Source organism: Hyalella azteca, unplaced genomic scaffold, assembly GCF_000764305.2.
Source record: "Hyalella azteca isolate HAZT.00-mixed unplaced genomic scaffold, Hazt_2.0.2 contig16075, whole genome shotgun sequence".
Lineage (NCBI taxonomy): Eukaryota > Metazoa > Arthropoda > Malacostraca > Amphipoda > Hyalellidae > Hyalella > Hyalella azteca.
In genome coordinates this window covers 107,872-130,083 of record NW_025945902.1, presented here as the reverse complement: position 1 = coordinate 130,083, position 22,212 = coordinate 107,872, and the positions used below count along the sequence as shown (strand labels likewise).

Here is a 22,212-nt window from a genome sequence, read left to right as displayed (position 1 = left end):
ATACGAGAGTTGATCAGCTTCAAATTTTGGTTAAAACTAAAATACATCGACTTCATATTTTAATTAAAGCTAGAGTATATCGGCTTTCTAAATTTTAGTTTAAACGAGAATTTATTGGCCTAACATTTTAGTTTTAACGAGAGTTCATCGGTTTAAAATTTTAGTTTAAGCAAAAATTTATCTGCATCTTATTCTCTGCGCGTTATTGAATACCATGGTGATTAAATAAATTTCCCAAATATGACCGTACGAGTATCAGTAGACCCCGTATGCCGAGGAAAGAAGTTGGTCGTCCCACGTCCCGTATGCTGCGCTTCCTGAGTGCCGCATTCTTCTGCGTAATGATGACCGTAAATTGCCCGCTCGATTGCCGGCCCTGATCTGCGCTGAGCGACTCGCGCCTTCAACTCGACTATGAAATTTGGCAAACTCGCGCGAACTGAATCACGAAAAAGCCTGATGAATGAAGATGATGAAAATACACAAAACTGTAAAATACCTGTTCGCATAAAATCACTCAAAGAACACTGGAATAACGAATTAATATATATAACTCTCGTTTCTACCCTAAGTTATAATGGCATTTTGAGTATTTTTTTTTAATAAATTCACATTCCCTAATTAACTTAATAATATTAATCTTTACTATCGTAACTATTCAAATATGTCCAAGTAAGTCTAGATATAATCCGTTTCCTTTTTCAATGTTCCAATCATTATATGTTCGCCCTCCACAGCAACTAATTAAATTATTCAGCAAATTCTAGCAAATTTCAATCTTGCCAAAGATATCCAAAAGTTGGTTGCCATTCCTTTATCCTGAACTCCATGAAAACTTCCCTTTGAAAACAGTAGATTTCAAAGTTCCTCTTTGATTTCGACTCTCATCAACGACTGAGGACAACGACGTTGAAAATTCTTGGTATTTTAGCAGAAGTTTATAAGGCCACGGGAGGTGCGGCGGCGACAGCGACAAGATACGCGATGGAATTAATCTTAACGACAATCATGAGCCGTTAATTCTCATCTCATCCCTTATATAATAAAATTCGTTCTCTGGAGCCTATTTATACTGAGCTCGCGTTAGACTGTGACTGAAAGACTAAGCTGAAATTGTTTAAGATTGTTCTCGAAATATTATTGAATTTCATCACTAGAAGTTTCCAACTTAGTTTAATAACTTTGAAAATCGTACAAGCCTTGCATGAGTTTTTACTTGATTGCATGAAGTACGAGAACGTGAACCTTCTTAGTTTTCCTCCCTCATCAATTTCCATTTCCTGCGCCAGGAATGTACCGAGAGGAGTGGTGGGCTTTGGACGAAGAAGTTCACGGACCGCAGGAGAGGGAGACGCACGAGACTACCGTCAATCCTGGCGGTCACCAGAGTCTGCCCAACGACACCGAGGGCAAGTGTGCCGTTGAGGAGATCATGGCTGCCCTCGAGGGTTGCATCATGACTGACCTCTTACCCATATCGTCCCACGACCGACCTACCGTATCCGGCAAGGTGAGTCACTTTTAACATCGTCCCATGACCAACCCACCGTATCCGGCAAGGTGAGTCACATTTATCATCGTGTCTTGACCAACCCACCGTGTCCGGCAAGGTGAGTCACATTTATCATCGTCCCTTGACCAACCCACCGTGTCCGGCAAGGTGAGTCACATTTATCATCGTCCCTTGACCAACCCACCGTGTCCGGCAAGGTGAGTCACTTCCAACATCGCCCCATGACCGACCCACCGTGTACGGCAAGGTGAGTCACTTCCAACATCGCCCCATGACCGACCCACAGTGTCCGGCAAGGTGAGTCACTTCCAACATCGTCCCATGACCGACCCACCGTGTCTGGAAAGGTGCATCACTTCCAACATCGTCCCTTGACCGACTCAAAGTGTCCGGTAAGGAGAGTTCCTCCCTATACATCATTCCATAACCGACCCACCGTGTCCGGCAACCAGTCGGCAACCCACCATTTCTGGCAAAGTGTGTCTCTCTTAACATCATCTCGTGACCGACCCACCGTTTCTGACAGGTGGGTTATTCCTAACATCAATCCACGATTATCTGTCCACAGCATGATGAGTCGCTATTTATACTTCTGATGACTCTGCTGCCGTATCCGACAAGACAAGTCACCACTAATATTATATCTTGATTGACCAATCGCTCGTGTTCCGCGAGGTGAAATGCTGCACATAAAGTATAATTATCGACTAGTGGGGGAATATTCCACTGAAATTCTAATTTCAATAAAATGGTTATGAATAGTTTTACGCTCATTTTTATTCTTTCCTGTGCTAATTTTGATTTGCTTTTGATTTGTTTGTGTTCGATGATTAGTCTTCATTTATAAAGAATCGTGGAATGATGTGTAGCAGGTTTCTTTTTACTTGACTTTCAAAGAAAATGAGGCACTCTCATAAAATACAGAGGATTTAAAAAAATGTCCGTCATCGAGAAAACAATTAGGCTCAGGACTCATCTTCAGGCATTATTTTTTTGCAATGCGCACTCAATGTTTTCAGAATACAAACCTCAAAGATCTTATAGATCCAAATTTAGCTCACACGACAGCTGAGTCTGGACGGGGCTTTCATGCGTGGTTCCAATAGCGCTCCACTTGCCTGGAACTCTCCCGCACACTCATCCTCCGGAGCCTCATAAAGTTCATTCAACCAAGCCGCCAAAACTCCTTACAGGGAAAAATTGTGATTGCCGAGCCCGCATCTTTTTGCACGCAAGAAGATGAAAGAAAACAAATCTTGTTGTCTAAGCAAGCAACGTCAACAAGAGAGGCTGTGCTGCCTTAGACCTAACTTTCTACAAGATGACGCTCGGCATTGAAACTTCAGAATCTTTTCAACATAGAATAAACTGACGACTCCAATCAGCGTTTTCGTATTAAATTGCCGTGTTCTCTAATGATGGGCCCTCTTTTGAGAATCCGATATTTTACCAACGAAAAGCGATGTTTGCGCTTCATCGGATAAATGTTCTGCTCATTTTTATTTAATTTTTTTGGGTTACTCGAAAATAATTGTCATCACATTTGTTAGTTTAAAACTGCCTGTAAACTGTAAAAAGACACACATTATTCGTCAACAAAATTGAAGACTAATTGAAGTATATTAATAATTGAACACTTATGAGTAGGTATACTAGCGATCCCATAACCACAGTTTGCATTAACACCGTAAATCACAGGTTACCGACCATTTACCCACAATATTATTTCTAAACTTGGACATCAAAAATTCGATCACTGTCCTCCGATCAAAATCCTGATAATTTACTTATGATTAACCATGCACTTTTTAACCGAGAACCCGGTACTTGACCTAGTGTCACGATTGGAGATAGTTCTGTGGGAAATATAATCGATTTAGATTTTTGAAATATTTTCCAGAACCTGGCACTCATCATTATTGATCACCACAAAACTTTGTGTTGTTACTTTAACTCTTCTTGTGGTGAAATTATGCCTTATTGGTTCATTTAAAGTGCATGTTTTCTGTAATTGCAACCAATTAATGATTTGCTCTCGAGGTCCACCACTCATACGATAAATTTCTTTCTTCCCCATGTAGCCGGTTTTAGGACTGTAAAAAAATTTACTCATTTCAGTGTGTGGGCTTTTACATTCTTTTATACTCCAAGACCTACATTAATTTTTCCAGCCATCATAGCATTGTGTAATTTTTCATCCGTTCCAACATATTTATTCTCATTAGGATCTATCGCAATTTCAGCCGCTTTTTCGCTTGGATCCCAGAATTCGCTAGGATCTATCGCATTTTCAGCCGCTTTGCACTTAGAAGCCAGGAGAAGGCTCACAGAAGGAGTAGGTATAGTATAGTAGTATAGTATCTTCGGCATTAAAGAATAGGCCTGGATAGGCCTGTTCACATTATTAGGTATGCTTATTATTGGAAGAACAATTGGGAAATTGCTCATATTTAAAGTTGGAGGATAGTTTTAAATGCATTTCTGGCAGTGGTAATTTCCTTAAAATCGTTTGAAAAGCCACTACCACTTTTCTCATAACGAATAATGATTTCAATTGGTTTAAATATTCACTATTATCGATTGATCGTAGCTCAGGATAGTTCATTGATGCGCTTTTATTGTAGACTATCATTTTTATTAGGTTACTTTACTGAGCACTTCTAGAAGACTCGTACTCGATCCAAAAATATAAAATTTTTCTAATGTGCTTTTTTTCTATATGAAATGAGAGCTCATGAATCATCTAATGTAACTAATGTGGAAAAATGCACCTTGAATACAAAAACTCTTCGAAATAATTTTTTAAGGAAAATGAGAGTCTAACAATCATCTAATGTAAGTCATGCAAAAAAATCATACATTTAATGCGAAAACCCTTTGGACACATTTATTTCAGTAAAATGGCAGCAAATATTGTCAGCATGAATCATTGTGAAGTTTTTAACGTAGTTAAAAAGATAAACAAACGTATAAAAACTCACAGCTATCGTAAAGCAATTATAATTAACGCATTACAAATGAGTACTTTAATTCAAGGACATAACGTGTAATATGCGATTGCAAAGTTCAAAAAAGTTTAGCCATGGTAATTACGTTTGATATGGAAAATCAATTATTAGTTGGCTAGTTCTATGATTAATGCAACTTTTCCCGTTAAATATTGCACAGGAGCAAAAATACGTAACCAGTTAGTTCAACTTACGGATACAGTAGACTGGTAGAAATAGACGAGAATTGTGAGTTGTCGGGCGTAAATGGGAGTTTCAGAAAATTCCAGGGTTTAAATTGCGAGTTACTCAGGGCCATTCACTCTCCTATCACGAGGCCGTGTAATCACCTTGTTGCAGGTGCCGGTCCCTGCACACAAACGCCTTCGCTTTTTAGATGGTCTTCTTCATACATAAGCGAGTGACTTAAAGGTCACTCGCACATACTTTCAATATATGAAACATACTCAACGAGTTTCGATCTTGGATACGGTCATGCAGACCGGTTGATCACCTGAATGCTCACTGAACGCTTGTGAATGACGCTCTGGTGCTGATGTTGCTTGCCTACTATGATGCTCAGCAGTGCAAATTACATCGAATCTTACGTGTGATAACATTCCATTCTCTTTCACACTTACTCAAGTGTGTCATGTGAGAGTGATGACAGCTCTGTATGGATGCAATATGTTTAGGGCTCGCTGAAGCCCCGAGTTCTCAATTAAAAAAGTGCATGGTCAATCAGAAGTAAATGATCAGGTTTTTGATCGGGGGACAGTGATCAAATTTTTGATGGCCGAGATTCGAGGTAAAATTGTGGGTAAATGATTGGTAACCTGTGATTTAATCTGTGTATGCAGAATGTGAAGATGAGCTCGCTTTTCTTCCTACTCTTATGCCTTTTAATCTGCAATTTAGTGATTATGCAGGGGGAAATTTAATAAAGAGCGAAAACAATATTTCATCATCTCTCATGAAATCCCGTCTAGCAGCCGCATCAAAAATCTAAATAAAGATCATGTATAGCTAGGCACCGTCCTATGCTGTGGTATTTGTACTCGTAAGTATGCGTATTATTGCGCAATGAGATTGCCTGCTGCTATGCTGAGAATGTTCTTCTCACGAATGCCTGGCGGCACTAACACTTCATTGATTCTCATAGAAGCGATTGAGATGCAAATGCTGGCCGAGACTATGCGGAACTCGACGTTGCAGCAGTTGGGACGGCAGTTTCTATTCCATGAGTAGCTTCATGCGTTCATTTGGCCCGGAGCAAGACGATTAGAAGAAACGCGCATTACTGAACTTGTCGCATTCTACTATTTTCTGCTTTTTAGCGATAGTCCAAGTCGACTACGTTCGCCTGTGTGCGCTACAAATACATTATACAATGCAAATTTTAGAGGAACTTCCTGCTTAAACGAGACGGTCTATGGAAATACTTTTCCTTTTCGTTGGACGCGAATGAATTATTTGAGAACAAATTTGTGTTGAGCTCAACTTTGTAGAGTGATATTCTTTTTAAGCACAATGTAATCAGTTTTCGATCATTTGTTTTTATTCGCACATTTCTATAAACAAACTGGCTTGTGTGATACCTGAATTTTTACCAAATTGAACGACAAAGATTAGATCACTTGTATGGCAAAATGACGCTGGTTTGGCATCTTTTCTAGACTTAGATTCGGAACTTTGCTTTCATTTAAAGTCTATATTTAATTTTTTTACTGTATGGAATCACATTTGACCTGCTGACAAAATAATGCATCTAAACAAACAAACTTCGCGCCTTCCTCTTCTTACCCCCTCGGTTCATGAGAGTTAATGCCATTTAGCCTACGCAGAGGAAATGCTCAGATCTAATTTACGAATCAATGAGCATTATTTGTCAACTATTATTTTCCTCCAATTCAGGTCTTTTTGGATCGTTCGAACAATCAAGGCTACGTCGGTTTCCATTCGAGTAATTGATGATTGTAGTGCCGGAAAGACAATAATAATTGTCTGAGGTTGATGGCGCAGCAGACCGACTCGGGTTATTTTCAAAGAGCTTCAATTAATCATACCTTTTGGGGCGGGCCTGAAATTATGGTTCCTTGCAGAGGCTGTCCGTCTGTGCCGTGAGAGGCAATCGACTACTTCTTGTGTTACGGCAGTTCAGCTAGCGAGCCTCTCACCACTTTACTTGTTCTTCTTTCTGCTACTTGTGTTACGGCAGTTCAGCTAGCGAGCCTCGCACCACTTTACTTGTTCTACTTTCTGCTACTTGTGTTACAGCAGTTCAGCTAGCGAGCCTCGCACCACTTTACTTGTTCTACTTTCTGCTACTTGTGTTACTAGCGAGCCTCTCACCACTTTACTTGCTCTACTTACTGCTACTTCTGTTACGGCAGTTCAGCTAGCGAGCCTCTCACCACTTTACTTGCTCTACTTTCTGCTACTTCTGTTACGGCAGTTCAGCTAGCGAGCCTCTCACCACTTTACTTGCTCTACTTTCTGCTACTTCTGTTACGGCAGTTCAGCTAGCGACCCTCTCACCACTTAATATACTTGCTCTACTTTCCGCTACTTGTGTTACGGCCAGGCTTCGTCTTCGAGACTCTGCAGTTTTACAACGCAATTAAATAAGTTAGGAATGCTTCTTGAAGTACTTTAAGGCAAATAAATATATTTTATTCGTTTTAAAAATTGATTGAAAAGAAAAGGCGAATATGTGTCGTAGTAAATTTTATAGAGTGTGCTGTTGCAGATTTGTAGAAATTTACAAGTGAAAAAATCATGTCTATTCTATTTTTCACTTTAATGAACCGTTATTATATTAGCAATTGTTATTATATGAAAGGGATTATTATGCATCAGTGATTCTCTGTAATGAAGAGCATTGGCTTGACAAAAAAAAAAATCTTGCATAAGTCGGCATTGACTTGTTCACTTCGAATTAGATAACTAATATTCACGAAAATACGACAGTTAGACAGACATATGTTAATCAAAAGATTCCTGCTAGTCTGGAAGATTGTACACAATTCTTTTCTAGCTTTTCAATTTCTTGTAATTCAAAGTATAGTTCAATAATTTGGAGTTGAATGTTTTCAAGTTTTCGCTCCATAGCAACGTCTCAACTGATAAAAGCCAGCATCCGGAAAAGCGCTAGGTTCTCAGACCAGTTTCCAGAAACGAGGGCAATCAACTTTGTAATGAACTCTCATTGCTTAAGTTCATTTAGAAGATGTTGGAAGAGACGGTTCCCTCAGAAACACCGTTTCCACTATTGTCTGAAATTGTATTATAAATCCACGAACGCTGCGCTTTCCTGATATCTCCGGCCTCAGCAATATGCCAATCCGATGCGATGTATTGTTTGCACTGAGCACCAACGAGAGCCGATCCAAAGGCCTACTTCATTTGACATGGTCGTGGCTTTCTGAGCTTCTGGAAACCTGAAGACTTATTTAGCTCAGGTATACAGATAATTTCTTTTTACCCCCAAAAAATAGCAACGTATCTGATGAATTTTAACTTCAAGGAGAGTGAATAATCTTTTATCGTGAGTATATTATTTAGCTCTACTAATAACTGTTTTCATCTAAGAAATATACCTACATAGCCCGCATCTTTCTTACATAAGCGAGTCAAGAAGGGCTGCGAGCCAATTATTTCTATTTCCATTGGAGAAATTCTCTTGGTTAAGGAACGTTTCCTTTAACGTTAAACTTTCCGGAACGGATTTTTGGCGTCAAACGAGGTTCTACTGTACTAATGAATTCGCCACCTTATTACTCGGCACCGACATCATATTACACCGGACTATGAGCCCAGCAGAGCGACAGAGTTGCAGCGGCACATCGTGAATAAGAGTTGTCGTCTCATGCAGAGCGACAGAGTTTCTGCGGATCACTATAAAATATAAATGAAAGCTATCAGCTCCTGCAGAGCGACAGAGTTGCAGCGGCGCATCATGAATAAGAGTTGTCGTCTCCTCCAGAGCGACAGAGTTTCTGCGGATCACTATAAATGAAAGCTATCAGCTCCTGCAGAGCGACAGAGTTGCAGCGGCACATCATGAATAAGAGTTGTCGTCTCATGCAGAGCGACAGAGTTTCTGCGGATCACTATAAAATATAAATGAAAGCTATCAGCTCCTACAGAGCGACAGAGTCGCAGCACCTCGATCGTCAAACAGGCTCAAACTCTGCCTGTAGTGCATATTCGATAGGAGTGCAGCTCTCGTTTCCTTGCGTTCACGGTTACATTTCTTAGCACTCAGAAGCCCAATAATATAAAATAAAATGAAATTTAAAGGTTTTAACATTTGGGACTAAGTTTTACAAACGCTATTATATCATGCATTAATTGAAGTAAATGAAAAAAATTTAAAGCGAAATATCTTTTTGAATTTATTTCGAAGCTTCAAATCCATGGATATAATTGTTTGATATCTGAAATTACGCATAGTATTTTTCCTGTCATGTTAGCTTATATCGCAAGTATTGAAGCTCCTGGTAAAACGCATCTTCGGGTTATAGCAATGATCTATTGTCTCGCTCTCTCTCTCCTGCAATAACAATCCCTAATTAGCGTCACATGGTAGATTGCCTTTGGGCCAAAGGGATAATGGGCGACAAATAGGCGAGTGTTTGCTTCGATGCTCTGAGCGCTGCGTGGTCATGGCGCGCATATAACGCCTCTTTATTCTTCGATCCGTAAAACGAAACTATCTAAAATGAGCGATCTTTTAAGAGAATGTTGATAATGAAGATCAATAAACTGCGTATTTGTTCAATAAGGTTGGGATTCGTGTTTAATCAGGGTTATTTGAGCGACGAGGCTCCAATTAAAGTGTCGAGCCAAGATCGATGCGGTCTGACTGGCTTCGATGTTATGACACTGAACCACGCGTATGAAATCTGAGTCGCCCGCCAGTGCTACTACAAGTTCAGACTAAATCTTATTAGGGAATATTTTCATAAACGCTCTAAAACCAAAAATATTTTTTTAGAAGATGACATAATTTACCGGATAAAACATGATTCTTTTCGAAAAAATTTTCTTCTGTGTTTTTTTATAGAATCTTTATTAATTATTCCCTAATTTTGATTTACTTAAACATGAAATACGAGCAACAGACGCAATATGTTCGGATCACATTATACTGAGCACTAAGGTCTCTTTTCTACTTTTCTCACATTATACTGAGAACTGAGGTCTCATTAATCGAGCTGAGACTGGAGCCGAGAAAACTCAATTATTTAATCAGATTTGATAAAATCTAGAAGCGCTACATGTTTGCGTAATTGCAATTTCGCTCTCCATCAAGTCTGTCGAGCCGGAAATTCAGTTAGCACTCTGGCTATTTCAGTTCCTGAATGATTGCCCGGTAGATGTGATTTACATTTGAATCGGATTAGTGGCTAGTGAACTATTAAGACAAGGAGACCATACCGCTTTGCATCGAGCTGGGGGCTATAGATTGCGTTGCCATGGCTTATGTCTCTATTGCCTGGCATAGTCTAGATTAATTGTTCTATTTGTGCTTTGCTTTGGAGATGTAACGGCAAGGCGACAATTGCACTGGAAGATGCTGCGTCATAGGAGATATCGAAAAAATTGAAAAATGCCGTGCATTGGAATAAAACTTCTCAAGACTGGCCTTATATTATTAAAATTTCTTAATGCTGCTACCACACGGCAGTACTTTCCCTTTCTACAATTCGTGACTTAATTATTAGTTTTCCACTCAATATTTTACACTTCAATGAACTATACGTACTCTCAAGATGTTGCATAACTTCTTGCACTACGAATGATTATTCTAAGGAGTAATACCAAACCGATCGAGATGCTTATCGTATTATATAAGTTTACTGAAGTATCATACATGTTTGTGCAGAATGTGTCGCAGTACGAGAGTGAATACAACGCTGTGAGGAAGGATCAGTACTCTCGCTTCCATGCGTACACGTACGACGGTGTGTGGAGTCTGGCGCTGGCCATACAAGCGGTGGGGCACAAACTGCACCGCATGAACCATAAGAACAAGACATACAGAACTGTCCAGGACTTCAGGTAACTCGTTTAAAACCATCAAAAATGTCTATTAACGTAAAATTAATTATTTATTGACGAGTTCATTCAAATAACACATTCTGGATGTGTGATTTTCAGAATTTCAAGGTCTCATTAATTTTTTAAGTAAATCAAGTGTATGTTAGTAGAAGTAAGCTAATAAACGTCGATGAAATCGTAAATGACATTCTATTAATAAACATTGTTGCAGCATCATTTGAATAACTAAAATTAAGTACGACTGAAGCTTGAAATGAAGTTGACTAAACTGAAGCTGATTCCAGCTTTAAAATGAAGTACGACACCAAATGAAGTGTGACTCCAGCTTGACTAAACATTCAGTTGATTTATTATTAAGTTTATTTATAATTATCATAAGTTATTTCGGTACCCCACAAGGACCCTCAACTCACGCGGACCGTTCCCTCCTCAGGTACCGCGATTATTAATTTTATTTACAATTATTATAAGTTATTTCGGTACCCACATGGACCCTCCACTCACGCGGACCGTTCCTTCCTCAGGTATCGCAATTATTAAGTTTATTTACAATTATTATAAGTTATTTAGGTACCCCACATGGACCCTCCACTCACGCGGTCCGTTCCCTCCTCAGGTACCGTGATTATTAAGTTTATTTACCATTATTATAAGTTATTTCGGTACCCACAAGAACTCTCCACTCACACGGTCCGTTCCCTCCTCAGGTACCGCGATTATTAAGTTTATTTACAATTAATATAAGTTATTTCGGTACCCCACAATGACCCTCCACTCACGCGGACCGTTCCCTCCTCAGGTACCGCGATTATTAGGTTTATTTACAATTATTATAAGTTATTTCGGTACCCCACAAGGACCCTCCACTCACGCGGACCATTCCCTCCTCAGGTACCGCGATTATTAAGTTTATTTACCATTATTATAAGTTATTTTGGTACCCACAAGAACTCTCTACTCACGCGGACCGTTCCCTCCTCAGGTACCGCGATCCCATCTGGGAGACGCTGTTCCGGGAGGCGCTCTCTGAGGTGCACTTCGAGGGCGTCACGGTGAGGCTCGTTATCTTATTTAGAATTTAATAAATGCGTGGCATCTCTGCATGACGTGGATTTGCCTTTTTGCATTTTAATTTCGTTCAAATTTTTAATTAACGACTTGGAAGAGTTGAAGCAATGTAATTTTGATCACAATTTGTGATAAGGCAAATTTTTATTTTATTTTATTGCATTCTCATTTCGTCGAAAATTTTCATCCAAGTTCAGTAAGCATTTAGATGGTATTTATACATATAAAACAACTTGAATGTTCTATGCTATAGGCATTTGTGTCATGACCATCGCCAGTTAGGACTTTTCGTCCTTCTAGATCTATGGTAACCAGTGCAGGACATGTATATCAGATTCTATGTCTCAACGATGCAGATAATGACTTTATCTCAGTCTTAATAATAACGCACAATTTTTCATTGTTAGGGGCCAGTACAGTTCACTGAAGACAACACACGTGAAGGCTACATCCTCCTGAAGCAGTTCCAAGGTGAGTGATAATAGCTGTATCTCCTCAAAAATTAAAGAAACTCGATGAAATAAATATTTGAACCTCTATAGAACACATCAATACAGCGGCACACAGCTAGCTGGGTGTCGCTGGTCAATGATGTTGAAGGGAGTCTGACGCAAACAAATATCCTGTGATATTTCCTGTAATTCCTTCGAAGATATTCAACGCTGTCCTCCTCCTTCCCATTGGAATGCATGAGTATCGATTTTGATCCATCAGGGAGTCTGGAAAAAATTTTATCATATACGTAAAATGGTCAACTAAGATCTCACAAGAATGGTTGTGAACCTTGGTTCACCTGAAATTTGTACCTATGAACATCAGTTCAAAAGTTATGCCGTATATGACTCGAGCATTACTACACACCTCCCCGTTTGTATGTCAGGTAATCGTAACTTGTTATAATACATAGTAATGTTATATTTTTTCATTCTTAGGTAATGGTGAATTTATTCGCTGTTTTCCTTGCTTTTAAATTCTTGATCAACTTGCGATTTAAGCAATCAAGTGCTTTTAATACATAGTAACGTTCTCTTGTATGCGATGTCGTGCTGCGGTCCCAATAGGTGTGTTGCCGCTAGGTCGTGGAAGTACCTATACTTACTCACCACAGTTTATTAGCTATGCCATATATGAATCGAGCATTACTACACATCTCCCTATTTATATATCAGGTAATCGTAACTTGTTATCATACTTAGTAACGTTCTCTTGTATGCGATGTTGTGCGGTGGTCCCAGTAGTAGCGCTAGGTGGTGGAAGTACCTATACTTACTCACCACAGTTTAATAGCAATGCCATACATGAATCGAGCATTTCTACCCATCTTCCTGTTTATATATCAGGTAATCGTAACTTGTTATCATACTTAGTAACGTTCTCTTGTATGCGATGTCGTGCGGCGGTTCCAGTAGGTGTGTCAGAGCTAGGTCGTGGAAGTACCTATACTCACCACAGTTTAATTGCTATGCCATATATGAATCGAGCATTACTACACATCTCCCTGTTTATATATCAGGTAATCGTAACTTGTTATCATACTTAGTAACGTCCTCTTGTATGCGTTGTTGTGCGGTGGTCCCAGTAGTGTTGTGCGGTGGTCCCAGTAGTGTTGTGCGGTGGTCCCAGTAGTGTTGTGCGGTGGTCCCAGTAGTGTTGTGCGGTGGTCACAGTAGTGTTGTGCGGTGGTCCCAGTAGTGTTGTGCAGTGGTCCCAGTAGTAGCGCTAGGTCGTGGAAGTTGTCACGGCGAAGCGAGTGTCGGATGGGTCGAGTTACTGAAGTAAATACGGGCGCCTCGCGCCGCAGCCTGCAGATATTTGTCCTTTGTGAACCTCATTGCTGGTCCTAAGTTCTTAGGAAGAATAGGATGGCTGGGTGACCTGATCGTCTATTCTTATGAAATATTTTTTTTATTATATTTATGTTTAGCTACCATTTGCGCAGGACCGACTGATTTCAATTCATGGCGACTATTCGTCTCAAAAATTTATCTATGTATGCTTGATGGGCCATCATGTTAAAATGAATATTTTAGAATGGAAATAATTCGGGTTTTTGCTGCATTGAATGTATATCTTATTTATTTTTCCCGGTCATTTTTAAACAGTTGAAAAATGTTTGTCTTGGAAAAGTCATTAGAAAATATAAAATTTTTTGATTATTGTGCTGTGAATTAATAGAAACGTCTTAAAAAGACTAGAAACATTAAAAATCGACTAGAAACAATAAAAATCGCAAATTATAGTTCAAATATTTTCGTAGGTTTGAGACCCTGCAATTCCAAAGTGAATAAAATTTCCAAATTATATTAAGATTAATCTATTAGTCAAGCACGAATATGAATAAAATTTTCCTTACATTCAAAATCCCATGCATGGAGAAAACGTTCGTTTCGAGGTGCAGGCAGATCCAGATGCTAAAAACTTTTGTACAGAGGCGAACTTTACGTTTCAACTTCAACTCGTTCGATTTCGTGGCCTGAAGCATACGCTCTTGAACAACACAACCAACAACAAACCAAACTCGCTGTTCGAGATATCGCTCCGAAATTCAGCAAATGTCATACGAAGTTTTGTTTAAAAGTTTTTCTCGATCAAAAAATCTGATAACGATGCCTCTACCATATGCGCTGGAACGCGAACAGTCAAATTGATCAGTATGAAGTACGAAATCTTGCGTACTGCCAAGTAAATTTCTTTATTTTTTATCTACAATTTAAACAAATATTTTAGATTAAAGAAGAACTAATCTACTAATTATTTTATTGCACTAATCTACAACAGTCTTTTTCGCATGAGATCTTTTGTACATGTCCTCGCATCAGAACTTATAGTGCATTATGAAATGAATTAATAAAAATAGAAATTAGGAACTGATCAAGTACAAGGCTCGCGTTGATGAGAATAACCTAATAACATCTGCCCCAAATTTTCGTCGTAAACGGAAGTAAATTTGTATGGAATCAAGAAGAAAATCATGACCTTTTAAGCTGGAGAGAAGTTTCTTGGCCCGACAGCACCGGAGATTACTTTCTTCTTGATTACCGGCGTTCAACGTCAGCCGAGAGCCGGCGCAGTGCGAGAGGCTGCGTACATATATGGGAATTATCATGATCACCAAAAAATCATGACTTTTCTGTACTAAACATTCTTAAATCGGTAAATTTTTTAAATAGTTTGAGAATAAGTTGAAGAAATATTGAAGTTGGCAATATGATGCGTTGTGATATCTACGATATTAAAGAAAACTGCCGTTCCGAATTGTTATGATTTATTAATATTGAAAAATATCTCCGATACTCCTAAGAGAGGCGTAAACCTGTAAGTGCAAATTAATATGTTTTGCTTGATGAACTCAACAAGGTTTTCAAATTATGATTGCACGCGTTAACTACAAGACTGAAGTGCATAAGAATCGAATTTCGTATAAAATAAATTGATTATTCTAAGTTCTCTTTGACCGCTATCGGACAGTTTGTTTCTGCATGCCGTCAATGTTCATCTTTTGTAACAATTTTATCAAAAAGGGAACAAGTAATGATTCCAGAATCCTGCTCAGAAGTTCTACTCAGATTTATGCATCCAATTCTCAGTTTTTCGAGCGTGAATCAGTTATGATTCACGATATTTAATCATTTTGATATGATTAAATATCGCTGTCTACTTCATGCTCAACTTTTTTCCATTAAATTGGCTTAGCATTAAAAAGAAAATTATGACCTCCATAGCCTATGAACTATAAATTTCATTATTTACAACCCCTAAAATATAATATGGAAAGAGTAAACGCTGAGAATATAACCAAAAATCGTTATCCAAGACCACTTGTCACTGCCAGAAGGTAGGGAGGGAGGGAGAGGCAGAAATTATCTGCTGGCACAGGACGGGCTAAATAATAATTCATTTTGAGGAAAATATCTGGCGCAGCGACCGCGAATCTTGCGAAATCCGCCTGACCGAAACGAGATAAATAATAACAAAATAATTGCGGATGATTTGAAGTAATTGTTTCTGATTCAGAAGAATTTTCAGATTTTGTACGATTTTTACCCTGTAACGAAAGAACCGATTAAGATTTCATATTTACACGTGACTGGCAGGTCACTCGTAACATTATCAACATGAAATCATCGAAACAAGTAGTTACTGAACGGAAATTAACTATAAATTCTTTGAAACCCGTTGCTGTAAAAGGATGGAGATTCTTCTCGTGTTGAAAGTCGCCGAACTTGAAATTACAATTCGGAAGTGACTAATATGCGAAGAATCATGATAATACTTCACATTAGTTCTGCTAAATAAAATATAAGAGTATTGTTAAAATTTAATGAATATAAGATTAATATAATAGATGAAACGTACTTGATATATTTCACAGATCAAATCTAGAAGTCGGGTGGTACTGATTATGGTACAAGGAAAAATGATAGTGAATTTTTGAACCTCATCAAAACCAGTCGTGATGCAAGTAAGGATATTAGCGAAGTATTTGACTTCATCAGTCCAAAGTAGAAAATAATTACAACTATCGGTTTGCAGCCACGAACTGTGACTGCAGAACTGACGCACGGGCGCTCTATACCTTGCATTCAGTCGCATGGTATGAAAAATCAACTGATCAATTAAAAGCAGAAAACTTAAAAATCAACTGATCAATTAAAAACATAAAACTTAAAAATCGACTGATCAATTAAAAACATAAAACTTAAAAATCAACTGATCAATTAAAAACATAAAACTTAGAAATCAACTGATCAATTAAAAATATAAAACTTAGAAATCGACTGATCAATTAAAAAACATAAAACTTAAAAATCAACTGATCAATTAAAAACATAAAACTTAAAAATCAACTGATCAATTAAATTTGCCAAAAGAGGAAAAAGAAAGGTTCAAATGAGAAGAAAAAATGTTTTGAAAAAAAAGTTTGAACCTAGAAAAGGTTCAAATTAGATTATATTAGATAGGGAAATTCACATCTCCTCGCTAATTCCATTAAAATTTACACCAGAAGATAAGTCGCGTCGACATGACACTATTGGACGTCATCGGAGAAGTTCGAAGGGAGATATTATTAATAGGTTTAATATTAATATATACTCGATTTTCACGTTTTGACTTGCAACGAAAAGAAAAATATTGATATATATATATAATAAATACACATACATGTTCCATGGCTTGACAGTATACATTTGTGAAAAGATATTAAAAGAATTTAAAGAATAAATTAATTTCATCCAGTGGTATCCTCACTAGCAAATGTAATTAACGAGTATGGAGCCATAATCCCGCGGAAGACCCAATTCTATGCACTCCAGTAATTTTCAGATATCGTTTGAATGTTAATGGTCTTCCTGGATGAATATTTTACTAGGCTCATATATGTACGTCAGGCTGCTGTCCAGCCCGCTGGTTTTTACAGCGCCACATTCATGAACCTCGCGTAAAAGTTGCGCTGATTGCAGCCCGCGCGTCGCTTTGATTTCCAGTCCCTCTGGAGTTGTCATTTCACAGAGCTCATCTTTGCTTCAACTGCCGAGACTGATGATGTTCATCAACAGCATACACGAACAAAATGTTGAACCTAATATCTTTCCTAGAATTTCAACAGCCACAATTCCAAGTCAAGGTAGAACATTGCGAATGAAAAGTGTAGCCGTCTTCGCGTGGACGATATTGAAGACTTGAAGGTTGTAACGATTCTCTTAGAATAGAAGTGTCAGCACTGAAGAAATAGGCCCATGGCCTGTTGCCGATTCTTGAACTTTTCGTGACTTGATTCACAAGGGATCCGGCCTTTGGAACCCGATCTTTCCATAGCTGACGATTGATTGAGATAGCTGCTGGACTTATTGCCTGGTCCGTAATTTGCTAGGCATTTTAAGACTGAACATATGCTCCTGCATAGCTTCGTCTAGTCTGTTTTTGAAGATGTTCATACTCGGAGCGTCAACGATGCTATCAGGGAGGCTGACGATGCTATCAGGGAGGCTTGATGTTAGTTTGTTAAACTGCGAAACAAAGATACCGCACACAAATAAAAATAATTGTTACAAAATACTGCTAAATAATTGGCTGAATTTTTATATTCATGAAAAAAATATTCATAGAGAAGCGACAATATAATTTGTAACCAAATGCAACACCCTTACTCATCAAACGACTAGTAGCAGAGCTGGTGCGCTGCCTGCAGCAACATGTAAATAAATCATGATCAGTCATGCATTGTAGCTCCGAAATAAGGTTCCCTTCAAGCCGAAAGTATCACACTAGAACTTCACGTCACGCCTGCACTGGACGGGACACTTTAACATATTTACGCATATCTAATTACCCTTGTACTGTGGTTAAAAATCATCGCCATGCAAAGCACACAATGTGAAAAAATTAGTAATTACGGTATTTACGGTATTAACATTACTTTTTTAACTAGAGCATTGCATTATTTTTGTTTTAACGACGACGCAAAAACGGGGGTAACTGCGTTGAAATTCGCTGACTCGGCACCTGCCGAACTGAGTGCTGATACCCATGGCCGATAGCGCTTTATTTATAAACTCGTGACCCACGCCAGGGAAAGCCTCCGCGAAAACTGGTTTACCATAAATTAATTTTAAGTGATTCTTAAAGTATCATTTTTCACACATATCACATTCAGTGAAGTTTTATTATTCCAGAAAAATAATGTAAAATAATAATGTAATAAATAATAATAATAAAATAATAAAAATAACAACAGGTGTCTTCAATTTGATTTTGTGGCATTTATCTTTTATAATTTGAAAATAAAAGTAAAATGTTCAGAGGACGTTTCATCATTGTTGCTTCAGACACAGCGCCAAGTTTTGAACAAACAATCAATGATGTCCGGCAACTTCTATATCCTTTACTTATTTATTGATTGCTCCTTTTTCCAACGCATTTCATAACAGTCAACGATTTTATTTTAAACCCTTCGACCATGTCAGCAGCGAAAGTTTTAATTGTTTCTGGAAGTTTTGCAATTGTTTCAATCGTGAAGTTTCTCCGCTTATGACAAATAGCACTTAGATAGGCTTATGAAAGCGAGTAAGCATTTTTATCAATTTGTCGTAAATTTTAATTTTATTATTTTAGAACTTTAGAAGTTACAGTATATCGTTATTTATATCCAGATATCACACTAAAAAATGTACTGGAATCTTCTATGTATAGATTCGATATTATTACTTACGGAAAACCTAGAAGCAATGATTTAAAAAATTGCTGCTTGAATCTCAGTCTTTTGAGGTTGAGTTATTTGTCCGTCAGATAACAGTCCCATTCATTGCTATTAATTGACACTGCAACATAAACTCTATGATAGATAAGAAGCTCGGTTGAGATTACAGTCGCAAAGTATTCACTAGCTGTTAGTAATTGACGCTGAATGTCAATCAGGTCAATCATTTCATGAGATTCATGAACGCTAAAATTACATGCAGCGAACTTAAAATCATTAAATCCCAGTATTTTATACTTATTATGCCCGCAATAACCATTCTGTGGCGTGTTGGGTCAAGCAATCTTGCGTAGGGGAAGTCGCCTATTTATTAATAAAGTACCTTAAACAGATACAATGCAAGGCATTGAAAAAGCTTTAATTTATGATAATCTGTTGAAAACAATATCAATATAATTAATATAATATATATATCAATTATTATATATAATAATATTATTATTATATATAATATATATTTATATAATATATAATTAATCTAAAAAAAGTTAGTATTAGTCAATCACAGGTATCAACGGTAGGCTTTTCGGAAAAAGATTTTTTCACTTTTCCTAAAATGTGATCATGAGCATGAAACTTCGACGAGTCCCAGACTCTGTTCAAATAGAACCAAATGCTGGAATGAAAGGAGAGTCAGGGTTCAGTTAGCGCGCGTCAGGACTTGTCATCAAAGAATTCTTCATCGGCCACAAAATTGCCCAGATAAGGTGATGTTGATTTTCGGACGTTCATAACAAGCCGACGTTCATCTACCTAGAATAGGAATATAGAACATTATGATTCTACATATAATGACTATTACACCAATGAGCAGGAGGTGGTATGATTGAATATATGATTTTTCCCCAAGATATATAATCGGAAATATCATGAAATTTGCTTGTGTTATGACATTTCATTTCCCATAGACTAGAAGGACAATATTTTGCAGGTTTTTATGCTACACTTAGTAATATCAAGCAATTAAACACAAGCTCGACAATTAATTTTTAAAAATAAAATACCCTTCCACCATTTACACATGTTAAATTTTCTGCTATTTTTCCGGGTCTCTCATTCGAAGCGAACTAAAACCACGATTTCATGGACGAGCCTCCAATCGAATGACCTCGTTTGGTTTTCCGCCAACCCACAGGAGGCCGCGAAGTGGCCATCGGCGTATATGACGGATTTGAGAAAAGTCTCGACTTGGATAAGAAAAATCCGATTTACTGGCCGGGTGGGCAGCCGGCCAAGGACAGGACGACACGTATCATCGAGAAAAACACCGTCAACATCCACTTCTACGTCGTGCTCGTCACCATCTCGTCTCTGGGCATCGTCATGGCCGCCATTTTTCTGTCTATCAACATTCACTACAGAAATCAAAGGTAGGTCGTCTTAATTTGGTTATATTGTTAGTCTTTTTAGCGCATTTTCTCATTTATGGAAAAAAGGCGCCATTGTGCTCGTCATGTCCGTCTGTACGTGACTTCACTTTTTTGTCGACGAAAAAGTGCGCTCTCTTTCACTCACTGCAGTGAGTACCGAGTTATATTTTTTAGAGTTTCATGTATTGAATTTTAATATTTGTAATTTTTTTCAGTGCCCTACGCTATGTAACATTGTTTTCTCTCGTGCTAAACATTGATACACCTTTGTGAACCAAGAATTCTAAGAGTGTGATTGTTGATATTTAAACATTTTGCAAATTTAATCGCGCAAATTTCCGAGGCCAACCCATGACGTCCAACTTTTAAAGAGATCCAGAATTTTCGGTACTGTTATAACATCAAAATTAATTCCGGTGTTCAAAACGTGCGTAATTGTAGAAAAATTAACCTTAAACTGATAAATAAAAATTCAGCGCTAAGAGCATAGCAAAGTGAGTTGAACATGCAGAACTTATTGCGTTCTGTATTGTAACACACAGAAGATTTTACGTTCTATATATTCAGAACGTTTTACGTTCTGAATGTTCAGAACGTCCTACGTTCTGTATGTTCGGAACGTCTTACGTTCTGTATGTTCGGAACGTCTTACGTTCTGTATGTTCAGAAAGTCCAACGTTCTGTATGTTCGGAACGTCTTACGTTCTGTATGTTCAGAACGTCCAACGTTCTGTATTTCAGAACGTCTGTATGTTAAAGGTTCCTTGCTATCTTTGAAGCTCACTGGCAAGCAAAAAGAGCGGCACTGAATGTGACCCTGCAGCCGCGTTTGCATTCCTATATAGAACTCTGCGATCGCTGATACTTTTGTCCACATCGAACTCGAGTCTAAGTTTTCTTCGCGAGAGAGAGTCGTTAATTAAATTCATAACTTAATTTGAATTTAGACACTGGGTTGAATGAGGAGTTATTAGTTGCATTCTTTCGAGTTTCGAAAAAAATGTGGGATCTAGATTTGAATCCTCAAATTCAGCAATTATTGCTTGTTTACATATAGCGTCTATTTCGGTTTAGAATTAACCTGCTATCGTGCGAATACTCTTCTTTGACGAGCAAAATCTCACCCCATGGTTGACGATAAAAAACATCGAAGTGTCAAACGGTCAAAAGGGATAGATTAATTACTTCTATGCATTGCTTCCACAACTAAGCGGTTGCTGGCGAATCCAATTCACCAATTTAAAGTCAAAACCATTTTCATCGCCGCAGCGGAAGCTGTTTCGGTCAGCTAGCAAAATTCCTGTTCAAGTTTTTACAAAAGTTCATCCAGTTTCGTAAAATGCAGCACGCGATGTGCTGTGGCGAAAACATTGAATTTCTGGGCTCTATCGTGAGCTCCAGACCACCAAACAACTCTTCGCGCATGCTGCTGATTTTAATATGAAAATCCATTTAACTGTACCTGTGGAGCGTATACTGAAGGCATGACTCTGCATATGTAGTAGACAAAAAGTTCACAACGACACGAGAATGAAATTTTTAGCCACTAATTTTTTTTTGCTAATGTGGCCATTGGACGGCTTTATTTATTCCCTTAAATTTTTCCTAATTAAAACAAACATTTGCTGCCAAACCTTACAATGGCCCATAATTACGCTTCAGCCATGGACATCAAAATCCTTGAAATTCTTCACAATATAAAAATTGCACCATTCTTAAAATTAAGAACGCTTATTTTGCTTCACTTCCATAGAAATTCCCGGTCCATTAAAAACACTCGTCCTTCCCGATTGCATCTGGAGATATTCAGGCTCGTGAATAGAGAGAAACGAGAGTCTGTTTTCTGGGAGAAGCGAGCCGGAAGACCGAGGCGTAGTTTTTATATTAATGTCATTCTGTTGGCAGCTCCTTGATGAATACCGCGTCGACACCACAACAAATTGAGAGTGA

The 22,212-nt window shown here is 38.1% G+C and overlaps 1 protein-coding gene across 1 annotated transcript in view; it reads left to right on the top strand.

Annotated features, from left to right (window-relative positions):
- Positions 1-22,212, top strand: part of LOC108679805 — a 68,340-nt gene that overhangs the window by 27,241 nt on the left and 18,887 nt on the right. The window contains exons 7-11 of the mRNA XM_047884749.1: positions 1,290-1,510; positions 10,391-10,566; positions 11,549-11,618; positions 12,042-12,105; positions 20,028-20,262. Of these exons, the coding sequence (XP_047740705.1) occupies positions 1,290-1,510; positions 10,391-10,566; positions 11,549-11,618; positions 12,042-12,105; positions 20,028-20,262 (766 nt within the window). The remainder of the gene's footprint in view (positions 1-1,289; positions 1,511-10,390; positions 10,567-11,548; positions 11,619-12,041; positions 12,106-20,027; positions 20,263-22,212) is intronic.